This window comes from Salvelinus fontinalis, chromosome 3, assembly GCF_029448725.1.
Source record: "Salvelinus fontinalis isolate EN_2023a chromosome 3, ASM2944872v1, whole genome shotgun sequence".
Taxonomy (NCBI): domain Eukaryota; kingdom Metazoa; phylum Chordata; class Actinopteri; order Salmoniformes; family Salmonidae; genus Salvelinus; species Salvelinus fontinalis.
In genome coordinates, this window is record NC_074667.1 from 78,131,082 (window position 1) to 78,147,384 (window position 16,303).

The 16,303-nt window shown below is 47.9% G+C and overlaps 1 protein-coding gene across 1 annotated transcript in view; it reads right to left on the reverse strand.

The window, feature by feature from the left end:
- Positions 1 to 16,303, reverse strand: part of LOC129851597 (mitogen-activated protein kinase kinase kinase 12-like) — a 51,338-nt gene that overhangs the window by 17,185 nt on the left and 17,850 nt on the right. The window contains exons 3-7 of the mRNA XM_055918207.1: positions 16,294 to 16,300; positions 15,766 to 16,203; positions 14,974 to 15,132; positions 6,693 to 6,851; positions 4,880 to 4,988 (exon numbers count right to left, since the gene is read on the reverse strand). Of these exons, the coding sequence (XP_055774182.1) occupies positions 4,880 to 4,988; positions 6,693 to 6,851; positions 14,974 to 15,132; positions 15,766 to 16,203; positions 16,294 to 16,300 (872 nt within the window). The remainder of the gene's footprint in view (positions 1 to 4,879; positions 4,989 to 6,692; positions 6,852 to 14,973; positions 15,133 to 15,765; positions 16,204 to 16,293; positions 16,301 to 16,303) is intronic.

A 16,303-nucleotide genomic window follows, 5' to 3' on the forward strand; every position in this document is an offset into this window, starting at 1 on the left:
ATAAACCAGGCATAGTCATTGCGCATCTTGCGAGACGCATGTTTCTCTCTGCGACGTGATTGTTGGCTCGCGGTAATAATCTGAAAGAACGGGTTTTCCTCAGTCAGCTGAATGTGCCACTTACTTCATAGAACCGTGGTCACGTTAATAACCTTTAGCATCTAGGACAAACAGAGAGATAAAAGCGAGTACTGGCGCTTCATGAATTTGTTTTTTTCCTATGAATTACCAACTATGACCCCCATACCCTGGACGTTTAGACTCTGGAACATTCTTCCATGTACAACTCAAGCTGTGCAGGACTCGGTAGGAATGGAGAGTGAGGAATCTGCACAGGATAACTGAGGGAAATGAATTGATTGTCCACAAACGATCACACATAAGATTGTTTGATGATCATCCCTGATGTTTTTCTCAACTTTTCAATACCTTTCTGATGCACATTTCAATCACACCACAGCATACTTCCATTATTCCACAGCATACTTCCATCACACCACAGCATACTTCCATTATTCCACAGCATACTTCCATTATTCCACAGTATACTTCCATCACTCCACAGTATACTTCCATTATTCCACAGCATACTTCCATTATTCCACAGCATACTTCCATCATTCCACAGCATACTTCCATCATTCCACAGCATACTTCCATCATTCCACAGCATACTTCCATCATTCCACAGCATACTTCCATCATTCCACAGCATACTTCCATCATTCCACAGCATACTTCCATCATTCCACAGCATACTTCCATCATTCCACAGCATACTTCCATCATTCCACAGCATACTTCCATCATTCCACAGCATACTTCCATCACACCACAGCATACTTCCATCATTCCACAGCATACTTCCATCATTCCACAGCATACTTCCATCATTCCACAGCATACTTCCATACTTCCACAGCATACTTCCATCATTCCACAGCATACTTCCATACTTCCACAGCATACTTCCATTATTCCACAGCATACTTCCATCATTCCACAGCATACTTCCATCATTCCACAGCATACTTCCATACTTCCACAGCATACTTCCATTATTCCACAGCATACTTCCATTATTCCACAGCATACTTCCATCATTCCACAGCATACTTCCATCACACCACAGCATACTTCCATCATTCCACAACATACTTCCATCATTCCACAGCATACTTCCATCACTCCACAGCATACTTCCATCACTCCACAGCATACTTCCATCATTCCACAGCATACTTCCATCATTCCACAGCATACTTCCATCACACCACAGCATACTTCCATCACTCCACAGCATACTTCCATCACTCCACAGTATACTTCCATCATTCCACAGCATACTTCCATCACACCACAGCATACTTCCATCATTCCACAGCATACTTCCATCACTCCACAGCATACTTCCATTATTCCACAGCATACTTCCATACTTCCACAGCATACTTCCATCACTCCACAGCATACTTCCATCATTCCACAGCATACTTCCATCATTCCACAGCATACTTCCATCACTCCACAGCATACTTCCATTATTCCACAGCATACTTCCATCATTCCACAGCATACTTCCATCACTCCACAGCATACTTCCATCATTCCACAGCATACTTCCATCATTCCACAGCATACTTCCATACTTCCACAGCATACTTCCATCATTCCACAGCATACTTCCATCACACCACAGCATACTTCCATACTTCCACAGCATACTTCCATCATTCCACAGCATACTTCCATCACACCACAGCATACTTCCATCATTCCACAGCATACTTCCATCATTCCACAGCATACTTCCATCATTCCACAGCATACTTCCATCATTCCACAGCATACTTCCATCATTCCACAGCATACTTCCATTATTCCACAGCATACTTCCATCATTCCACAGCATACTTCCATCATTCCACAGCATACTTCCATCACTCCACAGCATACTTCCATCACTCCACAGCATACTTCCATCATTCCACAGCATACTTCCATTACTCCACAGCATACTTCCATTATTCCACAGCATACTTCCATCACACCACAGCATACTTCCATACTTCCACAGCATACTTCCATCATTCCACAGCATACTTCCATCATTCCACAGCATACTTCCATCATTCCACAGCATACTTCCATCACTCCACAGCATACTTCCATCATTCCACAGCATACTTCCATTACTCCACAGCATACTTCCATCATTCCACAGCATACTTCCATTACTCCACAGCATACTTCCATTATTCCACAGCATACTTCCATCACACCACAGCATACTTCCATACTTCCACAGCATACTTCCATCATTCCACAGCATACTTCCATCACACCACAGCATACTTCCATTATTCCACAGCATACTTCCATACTTCCACAGCATACTTCCATCATTCCACAGCATACTTCCATCACTCCACAGCATACTTCCATCATTCCACAGCATACTTCCATCATTCCACAGCATACTTCCATACTTCCACAGCATACTTCCATCATTCCACAGCATACTTCCATCACACCACAGCATACTTCCATACTTCCACAGCATACTTCCATCATTCCACAGCATACTTCCATCACACCACAGCATACTTCCATTATTCCACAGCATACTTCCATCACTCCACAGCATACTTCCATCACTCCACAGCATACTTCCATCACTCCACAGCATACTTCCATCACTCCACAGTATACTTCCATTATTCCACAGCATACTTCCATTATTCCACAGCATACTTCCATCACTCCACAGCATACTTCCATCACCCCACAGCATACTTCCATCACTCCACAGCATACTTCCATCACCCCACAGCATACTTCCATCACTCCACAGCATACTTCCATCATTCCACAGCATACTTCCATCATTCCACAGCATACTTCCATCACTCCACAGTATACTTCCATCAGACTGAAGTGTGACATTACCTGATTTGACTAATCCTATGCTTTACCTTTTATCGAGATAATAGGAAAAAGGTCAGATTCTAAAGATTCATCAAATTATTTTCCACATTTGTTTCTGATACCCCCAAGTGTCCTAAAACAGAGAATCAAATAGCTTAATGGTCCCTGTTAATAAACTCAGCAAAAAAAGAAACATCCCTTTTTCAGGACCCTGTCTTTCAAAGATAATTCGTAAAAATCCAAATAACTTCACAGATCTTCATTGTAAAGGGTTTTAACACTGTTTCCCATGCTTGTTCAATGAACCATAAACAATTATTGAACATGCACTTGTGGAACTGTCGTTAAGACACTAACAGCTTACAGACGGTAGGCAATTAAGGTCACAGTTATGAAAACTTAGGACACTAAAGAGGCCTTTCTACTGACTCTGAAAAATACCAAAAGAAAGATGCCCAGAGGTCCCTGTTCATCTGTGTGAACGTGCCTTAGGCATGCTGCAAGGAGGCATGAGGACTGCAGATGTGGCCAGGGCAATAAATTGCAATATCTGTACTTTGAGACGCCTAAGACAGTGCTACAGGGAGACAGGACTGACAGCTGATCATCCTCGAAATGGCAGGCCACGTGTAACAACACGGATCGCACAGGATCGGTACATCTGAACATCACACCTGCGGGACAGGTACAGGATGGCAACAACAACTGCCCTTGTGTGTTCCCTGTTACACAAGGAACACACAATCCCTCCATCAGTGCTCAGACTGTCCGCAATAGGCTGAGAGAGGCTGGACTGAGGGCTTGTAGGCTTGTTGTAAGGCAGGTCCTCACCAGACATCACCGGCAACAACGTCACCTATGGGCACAAACCCACCGTTGCTGGACCAGACAGGACTGGCTAAAAGTGCTCTTCTCTGAGTCACAGTTTTGTCTCACCAGGGGGTGATGGTCGGATTCGCGTTTATCGTTGAAGGAATGAGCGTTACACCGAGGCCTGTACTCTGGAGAGGGATCGATTTGGAGGTGGAGGGTCCGTCATGGTCTGGGGCGGTGTGTCACAGCATCATCGGACTGAGCTTGTTGTCATTGCAGGCAATCTCAATGCTGTGCGTTACAGGGAAGACATCCTCCTCCCTCATGTGGTACTCTTCCTGCAGGCTCATCCTGACATGACCCTCCAGCATGACAATGCCACCAGCCATACTGCTCGTTCTGTGCGTGATTTCCTGCAAGACAGGAATGTCAGTGTTCTGCCATGGCCAGCAAAGAGCCCGGATCTCAATCCCATTGAGCACGTCTGGGACCTGTTGGATCGGAGGGTGAGGGCTAGGGCCATTCCCCCCAGAAATGTCCGGGAACTTGCAGGTGCCTTGGTGGAAGAGTGGGGTAACATCTCACAGCAAGAACTGGCAAATATGGTACAGTCCATGAGGAGGAGATGCACTGCAGTACTTAATGCAGCTGGTGACCACACCAGATACTGACTGTTACTTTTGATTTTGACCCCCCCCTTTGTTCAGGGACACATTATTCCATTTCTGTTAGTCACATGTCTGTGGAACTTGTTCAGTTTATGTCTCAGTTGTTGAATCTTATTTACACGTTAAGTTTGCTGAAAATAAACGCAGTTGACAGTGAGAGGACTTTTCTTTTTATGCTGAGTTTAGTATATTAAATATCATGTATGAATCTGTTTAAATTCATGTTTTGAATCAATTTGACTTTGTGACCCCCCCCCCCCCCCCCCCAACCCATGTTCTCTGATGGGTATGGCGGCTCGCCCAGTGATTTTGTTTTACAAAAGTGGCTCTTGGAAATATTAGTGACTACCACTGTCATAAACCTTTATAACTCTAAAATGAACGCTTTCATTTCAAGATGGCTGTCCTGTAGTCATGTTGCCAGCGTGTCAATGTCCATTCTAGTACTCTGTTTACTTATGTGACAGTACCTGAGATTTGAAGTATGTCTCCTGTGGGGTAGACAGCAGGTCAGCGGAGGCGATGTCCAGGTGCAGTAGGATCTGTCTGAATGAAGGTCTGTTCCTGGGCTTACTGCTCCTGGAGGCAGATACACACATATCTTTAAATACAACTACAATGTACAACATCTACATCTTCTGATTACTTAAATCCTCTTCTATTTGATAAACATGTTTATGCCCTGTCCTCCACCCCCTTCTTTTATGCCCTGTCCTCCACCCCCTTCTTTTATGCCCTGTCCTCCACCCCTCCTTTTATGCCCTGTCCTCCACCCCTTATTTTATGCCCTGTCCTCCACCCCTTCTTTTATGCCCTGTCCTCCACCCCTTCTTTTATGCCCTGTCCTCCACCCCTCCGTTTATGCCCTGTCCTCCACCCCCTTTTTATGCCCTGTCCTCCACCCCCTTTTTTATGCCCTGTCCTCCACCCTTTCTTTTATTCCCCGTCCTCCACCCCTTCTTTTATGCCCTGTCCTCCACCCCTTATTTTATGCCCTGTCCTCCACCCTTTCTTTTATGCCCTGTCCTCCACCCCTTCTTTTATTCCCTGTCCTCCACCCCTCCTTTTGTGCCCTGTCCTCCACCCCTTCTTTTATTCTCTGTCCCCCACCCTTTCTTTTATTCCCTGTCCTCCACCCCTTCTTTTGTGCCCTGTCCTCCACCCCCTTTTTTATGCCCTGTCCTCCACCCCCTTTCTTATGCCCTGTCCTCCACCCCTTCTTTTATGCCCTGTCCTCCACCCCTCCTTTTGTGCCCTGTCCTCCACCCTTTCTTTTTATGCCCTGTCCTCCACCCCTCCTTTTGTGCCCTGTCCTCCACCCTTTCTTTTTATGCCCTGTCCTCCACCCCTTCTTTTATTCTCTGTCCCCCACCCTTTCTTTTATTCCCTGTCCTCCACCCCTTCTTTTGTGCCCTGTCCTCCACCCCCTTTTTTATGCCCTGTCCTCCACCCCTTCTTTTATGCCCTGTCCTCCACCCCTCCTTTTTATGCCCTGTCCTCCACCCCTCCTTTTGTGCCCTGTCCTCCACCCCTTCTTTTATTCTCTGTCCCCCACCCTTTCTTTTATGCCCTGTCCTCCACCCCCTTTTTTATGCCCTGTCCTCCACCTTTTATTTTATGCCCTGTCCTCCACCCCTTCTTTTATGCCCTGTCCTCCACCCCCTTTTTTATGCCCTGTCCTCCACCCTTTATTTTATGCCCTGTCCTCCACCCCTCCTTTATGCCCTGTCCTCCACCCCTCCTTTTATGCCCTGTCCTCCACCCCTTCTTTTATGCCCTGTCCTCCACCCCTTCTTTTATGCCCTGTCCTCCACCCTTTCTTTTATGCCCTGTCCTCCACCCATTCTTTTATGCCCTGTCCTCCACCCCTTCTTTTATGCCCTGTCCTCCACCCCCTTTTTTATGCCCTGTCCTCCACCCCCTTTTTTATGCCCTGTCCTCCATCCCTTCTATTGTGCCCTGTCCTCCACCCCTCCTTTTATGCCCTGTCCTCCACCCCTCCTTTTATGCCCTGTCCTCCACCCCTTCTTTTATGCCCTGTCCTCCACCCCCTTTTTTATGCCCTGTCCTCCATCCCTTCTTTTGTGCCCTGTCCTCCACCCCTCCTTTTATGCCCTGTCCTCCACCCCTCCTTTTATGCCCTGTCCTCCACCCCCTTTTTTATGCCCTGTCCTCGAGGCACCCCTTCTTTTATGCCCTGTCCTCGAGGCACCCCTTATTTTATGCCCTGTCCTCCACCCTCCCCTACACCCACCCTTCCTCCTTTCCATCCCTCTGTCTCACCAGCACTGTCTCAGCAGTATTTTGAAGCCGTCTGGGCAGCTCTCTGGGACAGGTAGGTTCAGGCTATTGTTTCCCACCCCCCAGATGATGGCTGAAGAGTCCACGTCTTTATACGGTACCTCTCCGGTCAACATCTCCCATAGCACCACACCAAACGACCTGCAGAGAGAGGGAGAGAGATCCCATGAGTCCATACTACTCTTTTAAAGGAACACTTCTGTTCAGTAAAGACGGGTGTTCAGGAGCCATTGTGAAAAACAGCAACACATCAGCATCGTTTGTGTGATAGCCTCTTCTATGTACCCTAATACCTTCGTGCTTACAATATTGTTTCCCATACTATACAAAAACAAGGCTGTGTAGGCTGCATGTTGGGGGCTGTAAAAAGTGCCAGTCAGTCAGTGTGTGTTTATGTGTGTACTGGGCTCCCCTGGCTTTTAGCCCTAGCCTGCCCGATGCCAGGGTGTGGCTCTTCCCCTGCCGTCGGGTAGAGGATGGGGGATAAGAGAGGTCCCGTCCCAGGAGAGTAACTATGGAAAGGTTGTTGTTGATGACACCTTGGATCTGGATCACCACGGCAACTCTGGTGCGCACCAATAGTATCGTGTGGGAGGGAGAAAGCACCAATAGCATCATGTGGGAGGGAGAAAGCACCAATAGCATCATGTGGGGGGGAGAAAGCACCAATAGCATCATGTGGGAGGGAGAAAGCACCAATAGCATCATGTGGGAAGGAGAAAGCACCAATAGCATCATGTGGGAGGGAGAAAGCACCAATAGCTTTGTGTGGGAGGGAGAAAGCACCAATAGCATCATGTGGGAGGGAGAAAGCACCAATAGCATCATCTAGGAGGGAGAAAGCACCAATAGCTTTGTGTGGGAGGGAGAAAGCACCAATAGCATCATGTGGGAGGGAAAAAGCACCAATAGCATCATGTGGGAGGGAGAAAGCACCAATAGCATCATGTGGGAGGGAGAAAGCACCAATAGCATCATGTGGGAGGGAGAAAGCACCAATAGCATCATGTGGGAGGGAGAAAGCACCAATAGCATCATGTGGGAGGGAGAAAGCACCAATAGCATCATGTGGGAGGGAGAAAGTACCAATAGCATCATGTGGGAGGGAGAAAGCACCAATAGCATCATGTGGGAGGGAGAAAGCACCAATAGTATCATGTGGGAGGGAGAAAGCACCAATAGCATCATGTGGAAGGGAGAAAGCACCAATAGCATCATGTGGGAGGGATAAAGCACCAATAGCATCATGTGGGAGGGAGAAAGCACCAATAGCATCATGTGGGAGGGAGAAAGCACCAATAGCATCATGTGGGAGGGAGAAAGCACCAATAGTATCATGTGGGAGGGAGAAAGCACCAATAGTATCATGTGGGAGGGAGAAAGCACCAATAGCATCATGTGGGAGGGAGAAAGCACCAATAGTATCATGTGGGAGGGACCCAAACAAGGGCACTGCGTTCATCCACCTCTGGCCTGCTCGCCTCCCTACCACTGAGGAAGTACAGTTCCCGCTCAGCCCAGTCAAAACTGTTCGCTGCTCTGGCACCCCAATGGTGGAACAAACTCCCTCACGACGCCAGGACAGCGGAGTCAGTCACCACCTTCCGGAGACACCTGAAACCCCACCTCTTTAAGGAATACCTAGGATAGGATAAAGTAATCCTTCTGCCCCCCCCCCCCCCCCCCCTTAAAAGATTTAGATGCACTATTGTAAAGTGGCTGTTCCACTGGATATCTTAAGGTGAATGCACCAATCTGTAAGTCGCTCTGGATAAGAGCGTCTGCTAAATGACTTAAATGTAAACGTAAATGTGGGAGGGAGAAAGCACCAATAGCATCATGTGGGAGGGAGAAAGCACCAATAGCATCATGTGGGAGGGAGAAAGCACCAATAGCATCATGTGGGAGGGGGAAAGCACCAATAGCATCATGTGGGAGGGAGAAAGCACCAATAGCATCATGTGGGAGGGAGAAAGCACCAATAGTATCATGTGGAAGGGAGAAAGCACCAATAGCATCATGTGGGAGGGAGAAAGCACCAATAGCATCATGTGGGAGGGAGAAAGCACCAATAGCATCATGTGGGAGGGAGAAAGCACCAATAGCATCATGTGGGAGGGGGAAAGCACCAATAGCATCATGTGGGAGGGAGAAAGCACCAATAGCATCATGTGGGAGGGAGAAAGCACCAATAGTATCATGTGGAAGGGAGAAAGCACCAATAGCATCATGTGGGAGGGAGAAAGCACCAATAGCATCATGTGGGAGGGAGAAAGCACCAATAGCATCATGTGGGAGGGAGAAAGCACCAATAGCATCATGTGGGAGGGGGAAAGCACCAATAGCATCATGTGGAAGGGAGAAAGCACCAATAGCATCATGTGGGAGGGAGAAAGTAATGTTGTATTTATGTGATTCTTTTTAGCTTCTATCTCTGGCCACTTGTTTATTATCGATGAGAATCTACAGAATGGGTAGTTTACCTCTACAGACATATAATGTATTGCGTGTTATAGTCAGTGGAGGCCGCTGAGGGGAGAACGGCTCTTAACAATGGCTGGAACAGAGCGAATGTAATGGCATCAAACCATGTGTTTGATGTATTTGATACCATTCCGCCTATTCCACTCCAGCCATTACCACGAGCCCTTCCTCCCAAATTAAGTGTCCACCAACCTCCTGTGGTTAGAGTAGTACCCTTAATAAATTGCTTATTGCCTTTTTATACGATGAGTAATACTATGAGTGATTCATGTAATGAATAATACTATGAGTGAAGCATGTCATGAGTAATACTATGAGTGAAGCATGTCATGAGTAATACTATGAGTGAAGCATGTCATGAGTAATACTATGAGTGATTCATGTAATGAATAATTGTAAAGGCAGTCAATGTTGTTCTCCCCCTTTAACGAGGAGGAGCATGGATAGGACCAAGATGCGGATTGAGGGAAATAAGCCATCTTTTAATGAACAAACAGCAAACAAGACACTACAAACTACAAAACAACAAACGTGACTAACCTTCAACTGTCCTGTGAGGACACAGGAACAAACACCCACAAAACACCAGTGAAACCCTGGCTGCCTTTGTATGACTCTCAATTAGAGACAAACAATACACACCTGTCTCTAATTGAGAATCATACCAGGCCGAACACAAAACCCCACATAGAAATACAAACATAGACAAACCCACCCAACTCACGCCCTGACCAACTAAAATGAATACAAAACAAAGGAAAACAGGTCAGGAACGTGACAGAACCCCCCCCTTAAGGTGCGAACTCCGGGCGCACCAGCACAAAGTCTAGGGGAGGGTCTGGGTGGGCGTCTGTCCACGGTGGCGGCTCTGGCGGTGGACGAGGTCCCCACCCCACCATAATCAATCCCCGCTTCTTTATCCCCCTCCCAATGACCACCCTCCCACTAACCCCACCTAAATGAAGGGGCAGCACCGGGATAAGGGGCAGCACCGGGACAAGGGGCAGCACCGGGACAAGGGGCAGCACCGGGACAAGGGGCAGCACCGGGACAAGGGGCAGCACCGGGACAAGGGGCAGCACCGGGACAAGGGGCAGCACCGGGACAAGGGGCAGCACCGGGACAAGGGGCAGCACCGGGATAAGGGGCGGCAGGTCCTGGCTGAGGGACTCCGGCAGGTCCTGGCTGAGGGACTCCGGCAGGTCCGGGCTGAGTGGCAGCTCCGGACTGTAGGGCAGCTCCGGACTGTAGGGCAGCTCCGGACTGTAGGGCAGCTCCGGACTGTAGGGCAGCTCCGGACTGTAGGGCAGCTCCGGACTGTAGGGCAGCTCCTGACTGTAGGGCAGCTCCTGACTGGCGGGCAGCTCCTGACTGGCGGGCAGCTCCTGACTGGCGGGCAGCTCCTGACTGGCGGGCGTCTCTGGCAGCTCCTGACTGGCGGGCGTCTCTGGCAGCTCCTGACTGGCGGGCGTCTCTGGCAGCTCCTGACTGGCGGGCGTCTCTGGCGGCTCCTGACTGACGGACGGCTCTAGCGGCTCCTGACTGACGGACGGCTCTACTGGCTCGGGACAGACGGGCGGCTCTACTGGCTCGTGGCAGACGGCTGACTCAGATGGCGCTGGGCAGACAGATGGCTCAGACGGCGCTGGGCAGACAGATGGCTCAGACGGCGCTGGGCAGACAGATGGCTCAGACGGCGCTGGGCAGACAGATGGCTCAGACGGCGCTGGGCAGACAGATGGCTCAGACGGCGCTGGGCAGACAGATGGCTCAGACGGCGCTGGGCAGACAGATGGCTCAGACGGCGCTGGGCAGACAGATGGCTCAGACGGCGCTGGGCAGACAGATGGCTCAGACGGAGCTGGGCAGACGGGCCGTTCAGGCACCGCTGGGCAGACGGCAGACTCTGGCCGGCTGAGACGCACTATAGGCCTGGTGCGTGGTACCGGAACTGGAGGTACCGGGCTGAGGGCACGCACCTCAGGGCGAGTGCGGGGAACAGGAACAGGGCACACTGGACTCTCGTGGCGCACTCTAGGCCTGGTGCGTGGTACCGGAACTGGAGGTACCGGGCTGAAGGCACGCACCTCAGGGCGAGTGCGGGGAGAAGGAACAGTGCGTCCAGGGCTCTGGAGACGCACAGGAGGCTTGGTGCGTGGTGCCGGAACTGGAGGCACTGGGCTGGAGACACGCACCATAGGGAGAGTACGTGGAGGAGGAACAGGGCTCTGGAGATGGACTGGAAGCCTGGTGCGTGGTGTAGGCACTGGTGGTATTGAGCTGGGGTGGGAAGGTGGCGCCGGATATACCGGACCGTGAAGGAGGACACGTGCTCTTGAGCACCGAGCCTCCCCAAACCTACCAGGTTGAATGATCCCCGTAGCCCTGCCAGTGCGGCGAGGTGGAATAGCCCGCACTGAGCTATGCAGGCGAACTGGGGACACCACCTGTAAGGCTGGTGCCATGTACGCCGGCCCGAGGAGACGTACTGGAGGCCAGATACGTTGGGCCGGCTTCATGGCATCCGGCTCGATGCCCAACCTAGCCCTCCCAGTGCGGCAAGGTGGAATAGCCCGCACTGGGCTAAGCACGCGTACTGGGGACACCGTGCGCTTCACCGCATAACACGGTGTCTGACCAGTACGACGCCCTCTTACTCCACGGCAAGCCCGGGGAGTTGGCTCAGGTATCCAACCCGGCTTCGCCACACTCCCCTTTAGCCCCCCCCCAAGAAATTTTTGGGTGAGCCTCTCGGGCTTCCGTGCTAGCCGCGTACCCTCATACCTGCGCTCCTGGGCTGTGGCTGCCTTCTTCTCCTCCCGAGAGCGGCGATTCTCTCCCACCTTAGCCCAGGGTCCTTCTCCATTGAAAATTTGCTCCCAACTCCATTCCTCTTCTCTCCATTGCTTTAGTTCTTTCTCTCTCTCCTCAATCCGCTTGGTCCTGTTGTGGTGGGTGTTTCTGTAAAGGCAGTCAATGTTGTTCTCCCCCTTTAACGAGGAGGAGCATGGATAGGACCAAGATGCGGATTGAGGGAAATAAGCCATCTTTTAATGAACAAACAGCAAACAAGACACTACAAACTACAAAACAACAAACGTGACTAACCTTCAACTGTCCTGTGAGGACACAGGAACAAACACCCACAAAACACCAGTGAAACCCTGGCTGCCTTTGTATGACTCTCAATTAGAGACAAACAATACACACCTGTCTCTAATTGAGAATCATACCAGGCCGAACACAAAACCCCACATAGAAATACAAACATAGACAAACCCACCCAACTCACGCCCTGACCAACTAAAATGAATACAAAACAAAGGAAAACAGGTCAGGAACGTGACAATAATACTATGACTGAAGCATGCAATGAGTAATACTATGACTGAAGCATGTAATGAGTAATACTATGACTGAAGCATGTAATGATTAATACTATGACTGAAGCATGTAATGATTAATACTATGACTGAAGCATGTAATGAGTAATACTATGACTGAAGCATGTAATGAGTAATACTATGACTGAAGCATGTAATGAATAATACTATGACTGAAGCATGTAATGAATAATACTATGACTGAAGCATGTAATGAATAATACTATGACTGAAGCATGTAATGAATAATACTATGACTGAAGCATGTAATGAATAATACTATGACTGAAGCATGTAATGAGTAATACTATGACTGAAGCATGTCATGAGTAATACTATGACTGAAGCATGTAATGAATAATACTATGACTGAAGCATGTAATGAGTAATACTATGACTGAAGCATGTAATGATTAATACTATGACTGAAGCATGTAATGAGTAATACTATGATTGAAGCATGTAATGAGTAATACTATGCCTGAAGCATGTAATGAGTAATACTATGACTGAAGCATGTCATGAGTAATACTATGACTGAAGCATGTAATGAGTAATAAGATGACTGAAGCATGTAATGAGTAATACTATGACTGAAGCATGTCATGAGTAATACTATGACTGAAGCATGTAATGATTAATACTATGACTGAAGCATGTAATGAGTAATAAGATGACTGAAGCATGTAATGAGTAATACAATGCCTGAAGCATGTAATGAGTAATACTATGACTGAAGCATGTAATGAGTAATACTATGACTGAAGCATGTAATGAATAATACTATTACTGAAGCATGTAATGAGTAATACTGTGACTGAAGCATGTAATGAGTAATACTATGAGTGAAGCATGTAATGAATAATACTATGACTGAAGCATGTAATGAGTAATACAATGCCTGAAGCTTGTAATGAATAATACTATTACTGAAGCATGTAATGAGTAATACTATGACTGAAGCATGTAATGAGTAATACTATGACTGAAGCATGTAATGAGTAATACTATGACTGAAGCATGTAATGGCATTCTCTGTCCTGTTATGTTATTCTCGAAGAAACCATTTCATTTTCTCTACACCCGATCTTATTGTAGATTTCTCCAGAGTGGGACGGTAAAAGGGAGAGAACCTTGCTGTCTCACAGTCTTTGTCACAATGCCCTTTATGCAATGGTTCCGAGGAACACTCTCATTCAATGGAGTTTGTAAAAATGACTCCTCATTTTACTGTCTACAGTAGACCTAATGTACTTTTATATTTAGCCAGTTGTCTGGGCCAACTGTCAGAGCATGTTAAGGCAGACCAGAACAATCAGCAAACCTCAAACCATCCTTTCTGTCAGAATAGACAGCGATAAGGGCAGGAGATAATGTAGAACCGTAATGTAGAACCAGAGATAGATACAGATACATACTGTCTACATTCTTGTAGTTTTTCACACATCGGACAGTTGTAACTTTTAGTTCACGTGTCAAACTCGAGCGTATTTGAACGGGCCCGTGGGTGGTTTTGGGGGGGGACATCGAAACTGTGTAGAAATGATCATGGACCTACTTTTATATAGTTGAAAGCACTGATTGTAAAACCCTAAATTAGAGTGTCTGCTAAATTACTAAAATGTTTACAAAAAATGATGTTAAAATGTTTGGAAATCAGACTCTACCATTCGACTCTGGGAGAAACCACTCTCTCATCTTTCAGTAGTGTAGGATCAGTGTGAAATCAGACTCCCCTCTCCATATCCAGTGTAGTGTGCTCTAGGCCCAGGGCCAGGACACAGGCTTTAGAAAGGATATTTCAGCCTCTCCAGAGCACAAGAGCATCTGGCAAATCAATAATTGAATTAGCCAGCATTCCTCTCTTAGGAGAGAGAGAGCAAGAGAGAGAGAGAGAGAGACAAGATAGAGAGAGGAACACGAGCGAGAGAGAGACGAGAGAGAGAGAGAGAGAGAGAGGGAGAGAGAGAGAGAGAGAGAGAGCGAGAGACGAGAGAGAGAGAGGGACACGAGCGAGAGAGAGAGGAGAGAAAGAGAGAGAGAGGGAGAGAGAGAGTGAGAGAGAGAGAGAGAGAGAGAGGGCGGAGGAGAGAAAGAGAGAGAGAGAGAGAGGGAGGAGGAGAGAAAGAGAGAGAGAGGGAGAAAGAGAGAGAGAGGGATGAATAGATGGATGGATGGAGAAGGAAACAGAAAAATAAACAGAAAAGCAGGGTAGGCTCAAGGCACTCTGGTTAAGAGCGTTTGCTAAAATTATAAACATTATACTTAAAATGATTTGTAAAGATTTTATTTTATTTAACCTTTATTTTAACAGGTCTCTTTTTCAGATGGATTGATATCAAACTAAATAATGCTATAAAGCACGAAGGAAAATGTAAGAAGGTGTTTTCTCTTACCAGATGTCGACCTTCTCTGACACAGGTTCGTTCCTGATCACCTCTGGGGCCATCCAGGCCACCGTACCGGCGAACGACATCTTGGTGCTCTTATCACTCATCTCCTTAGACGTCCCGAAGTCAGAGATTTTCACCGCGTCATCATAGGTGATCAACATACTAGAGTAGAGTATACAGGCACAGTCAGGGGAAGGTACAGTAGCCACAGAGAGACAGTCAGGGGAAGGTACAGTAGCCACAGAGAGACAGTCAGGGGAAGGTACAGTAGCCACAGAGAGACAGTCAGGGGAAGGTACAGTAGTCACAGAGAGACAGTCAGGGGAAGGTACAGTAGCCACAGAGACACAGTCAGGGGAAGGTACAGTAGCCACAGAGACACAGTCAGGGGAAGGTACAGTAGCCACAGAGAGACAGTCAGGGGAAGGTACAGTAGTCACAGAGAGACAGTCAGGGGAAGGTACAGTAGCCACAGAGAGACAGTCAGGGGAAGGTACAGTAGCCACAGAGAGACAGTCAGGGGAAGGTACAGTAGCCACAGAGAGACACAACACAGTCCCTAGAACTATTCAAATTACTCAAACAAGAATATAGATATTGAGGTCTGGTAACTTGAGAAACTAAATGTACGCTAAGTCGCTAACAACCCTAAAACGTATCATATTCAATGATATCTACTTCATGTACCACCATATGTTTGGCATGACAATGAACACAACAGAGATAATTGGCTCAAGCACATATAGATCTGCCACCAAGCTAAAGCATAGTTATCGTGTAGATAGGACTATTTACTTGGGCGACTTGAGGTCTCTGTGGATGATCTTGTGTAGGTGGAGGTAGTTCATGCCTCCAGCCATGCCCATGGCCCAGTCGATGAGCAGGGAGGGGGTGATCTTCCTACCCGCCCTCAGCACCTCGTACAGCTGGCCCTGGGCACAGTACTCCATTAGGATACAATAACACGGGGCCTGGGTGCAGATACCCCTGAATGGAGAAGAGGAGAGAGGGTGGAGAGGGAAGAGAGAGGAGAGAAGGGGGAGAGGAGAGAGGGAGGAGAGGAAAGAGAGAGGAGAGAAGGAGGAGAGGAGAGAGGGAAGAGAGGAAAGAGAGAGGAGAGAAGGGGGAGAGGAGAGAGGGAGGAGAGGAAAGAGAGAGGAGAGAAGGAGGAGAGGAGAGAGGGAAGAGAGGAAAGAGAGAGGAGAGAAGGAAGAGATGATTAGTAACACAGTTCTCCATTAAGGTAATATAAATAGCACGGGCCTGGGTATATTCTATTGTATTCTATTGTACTGTCTTCTACTATATTATACTTTACTGTACAGTATTACTG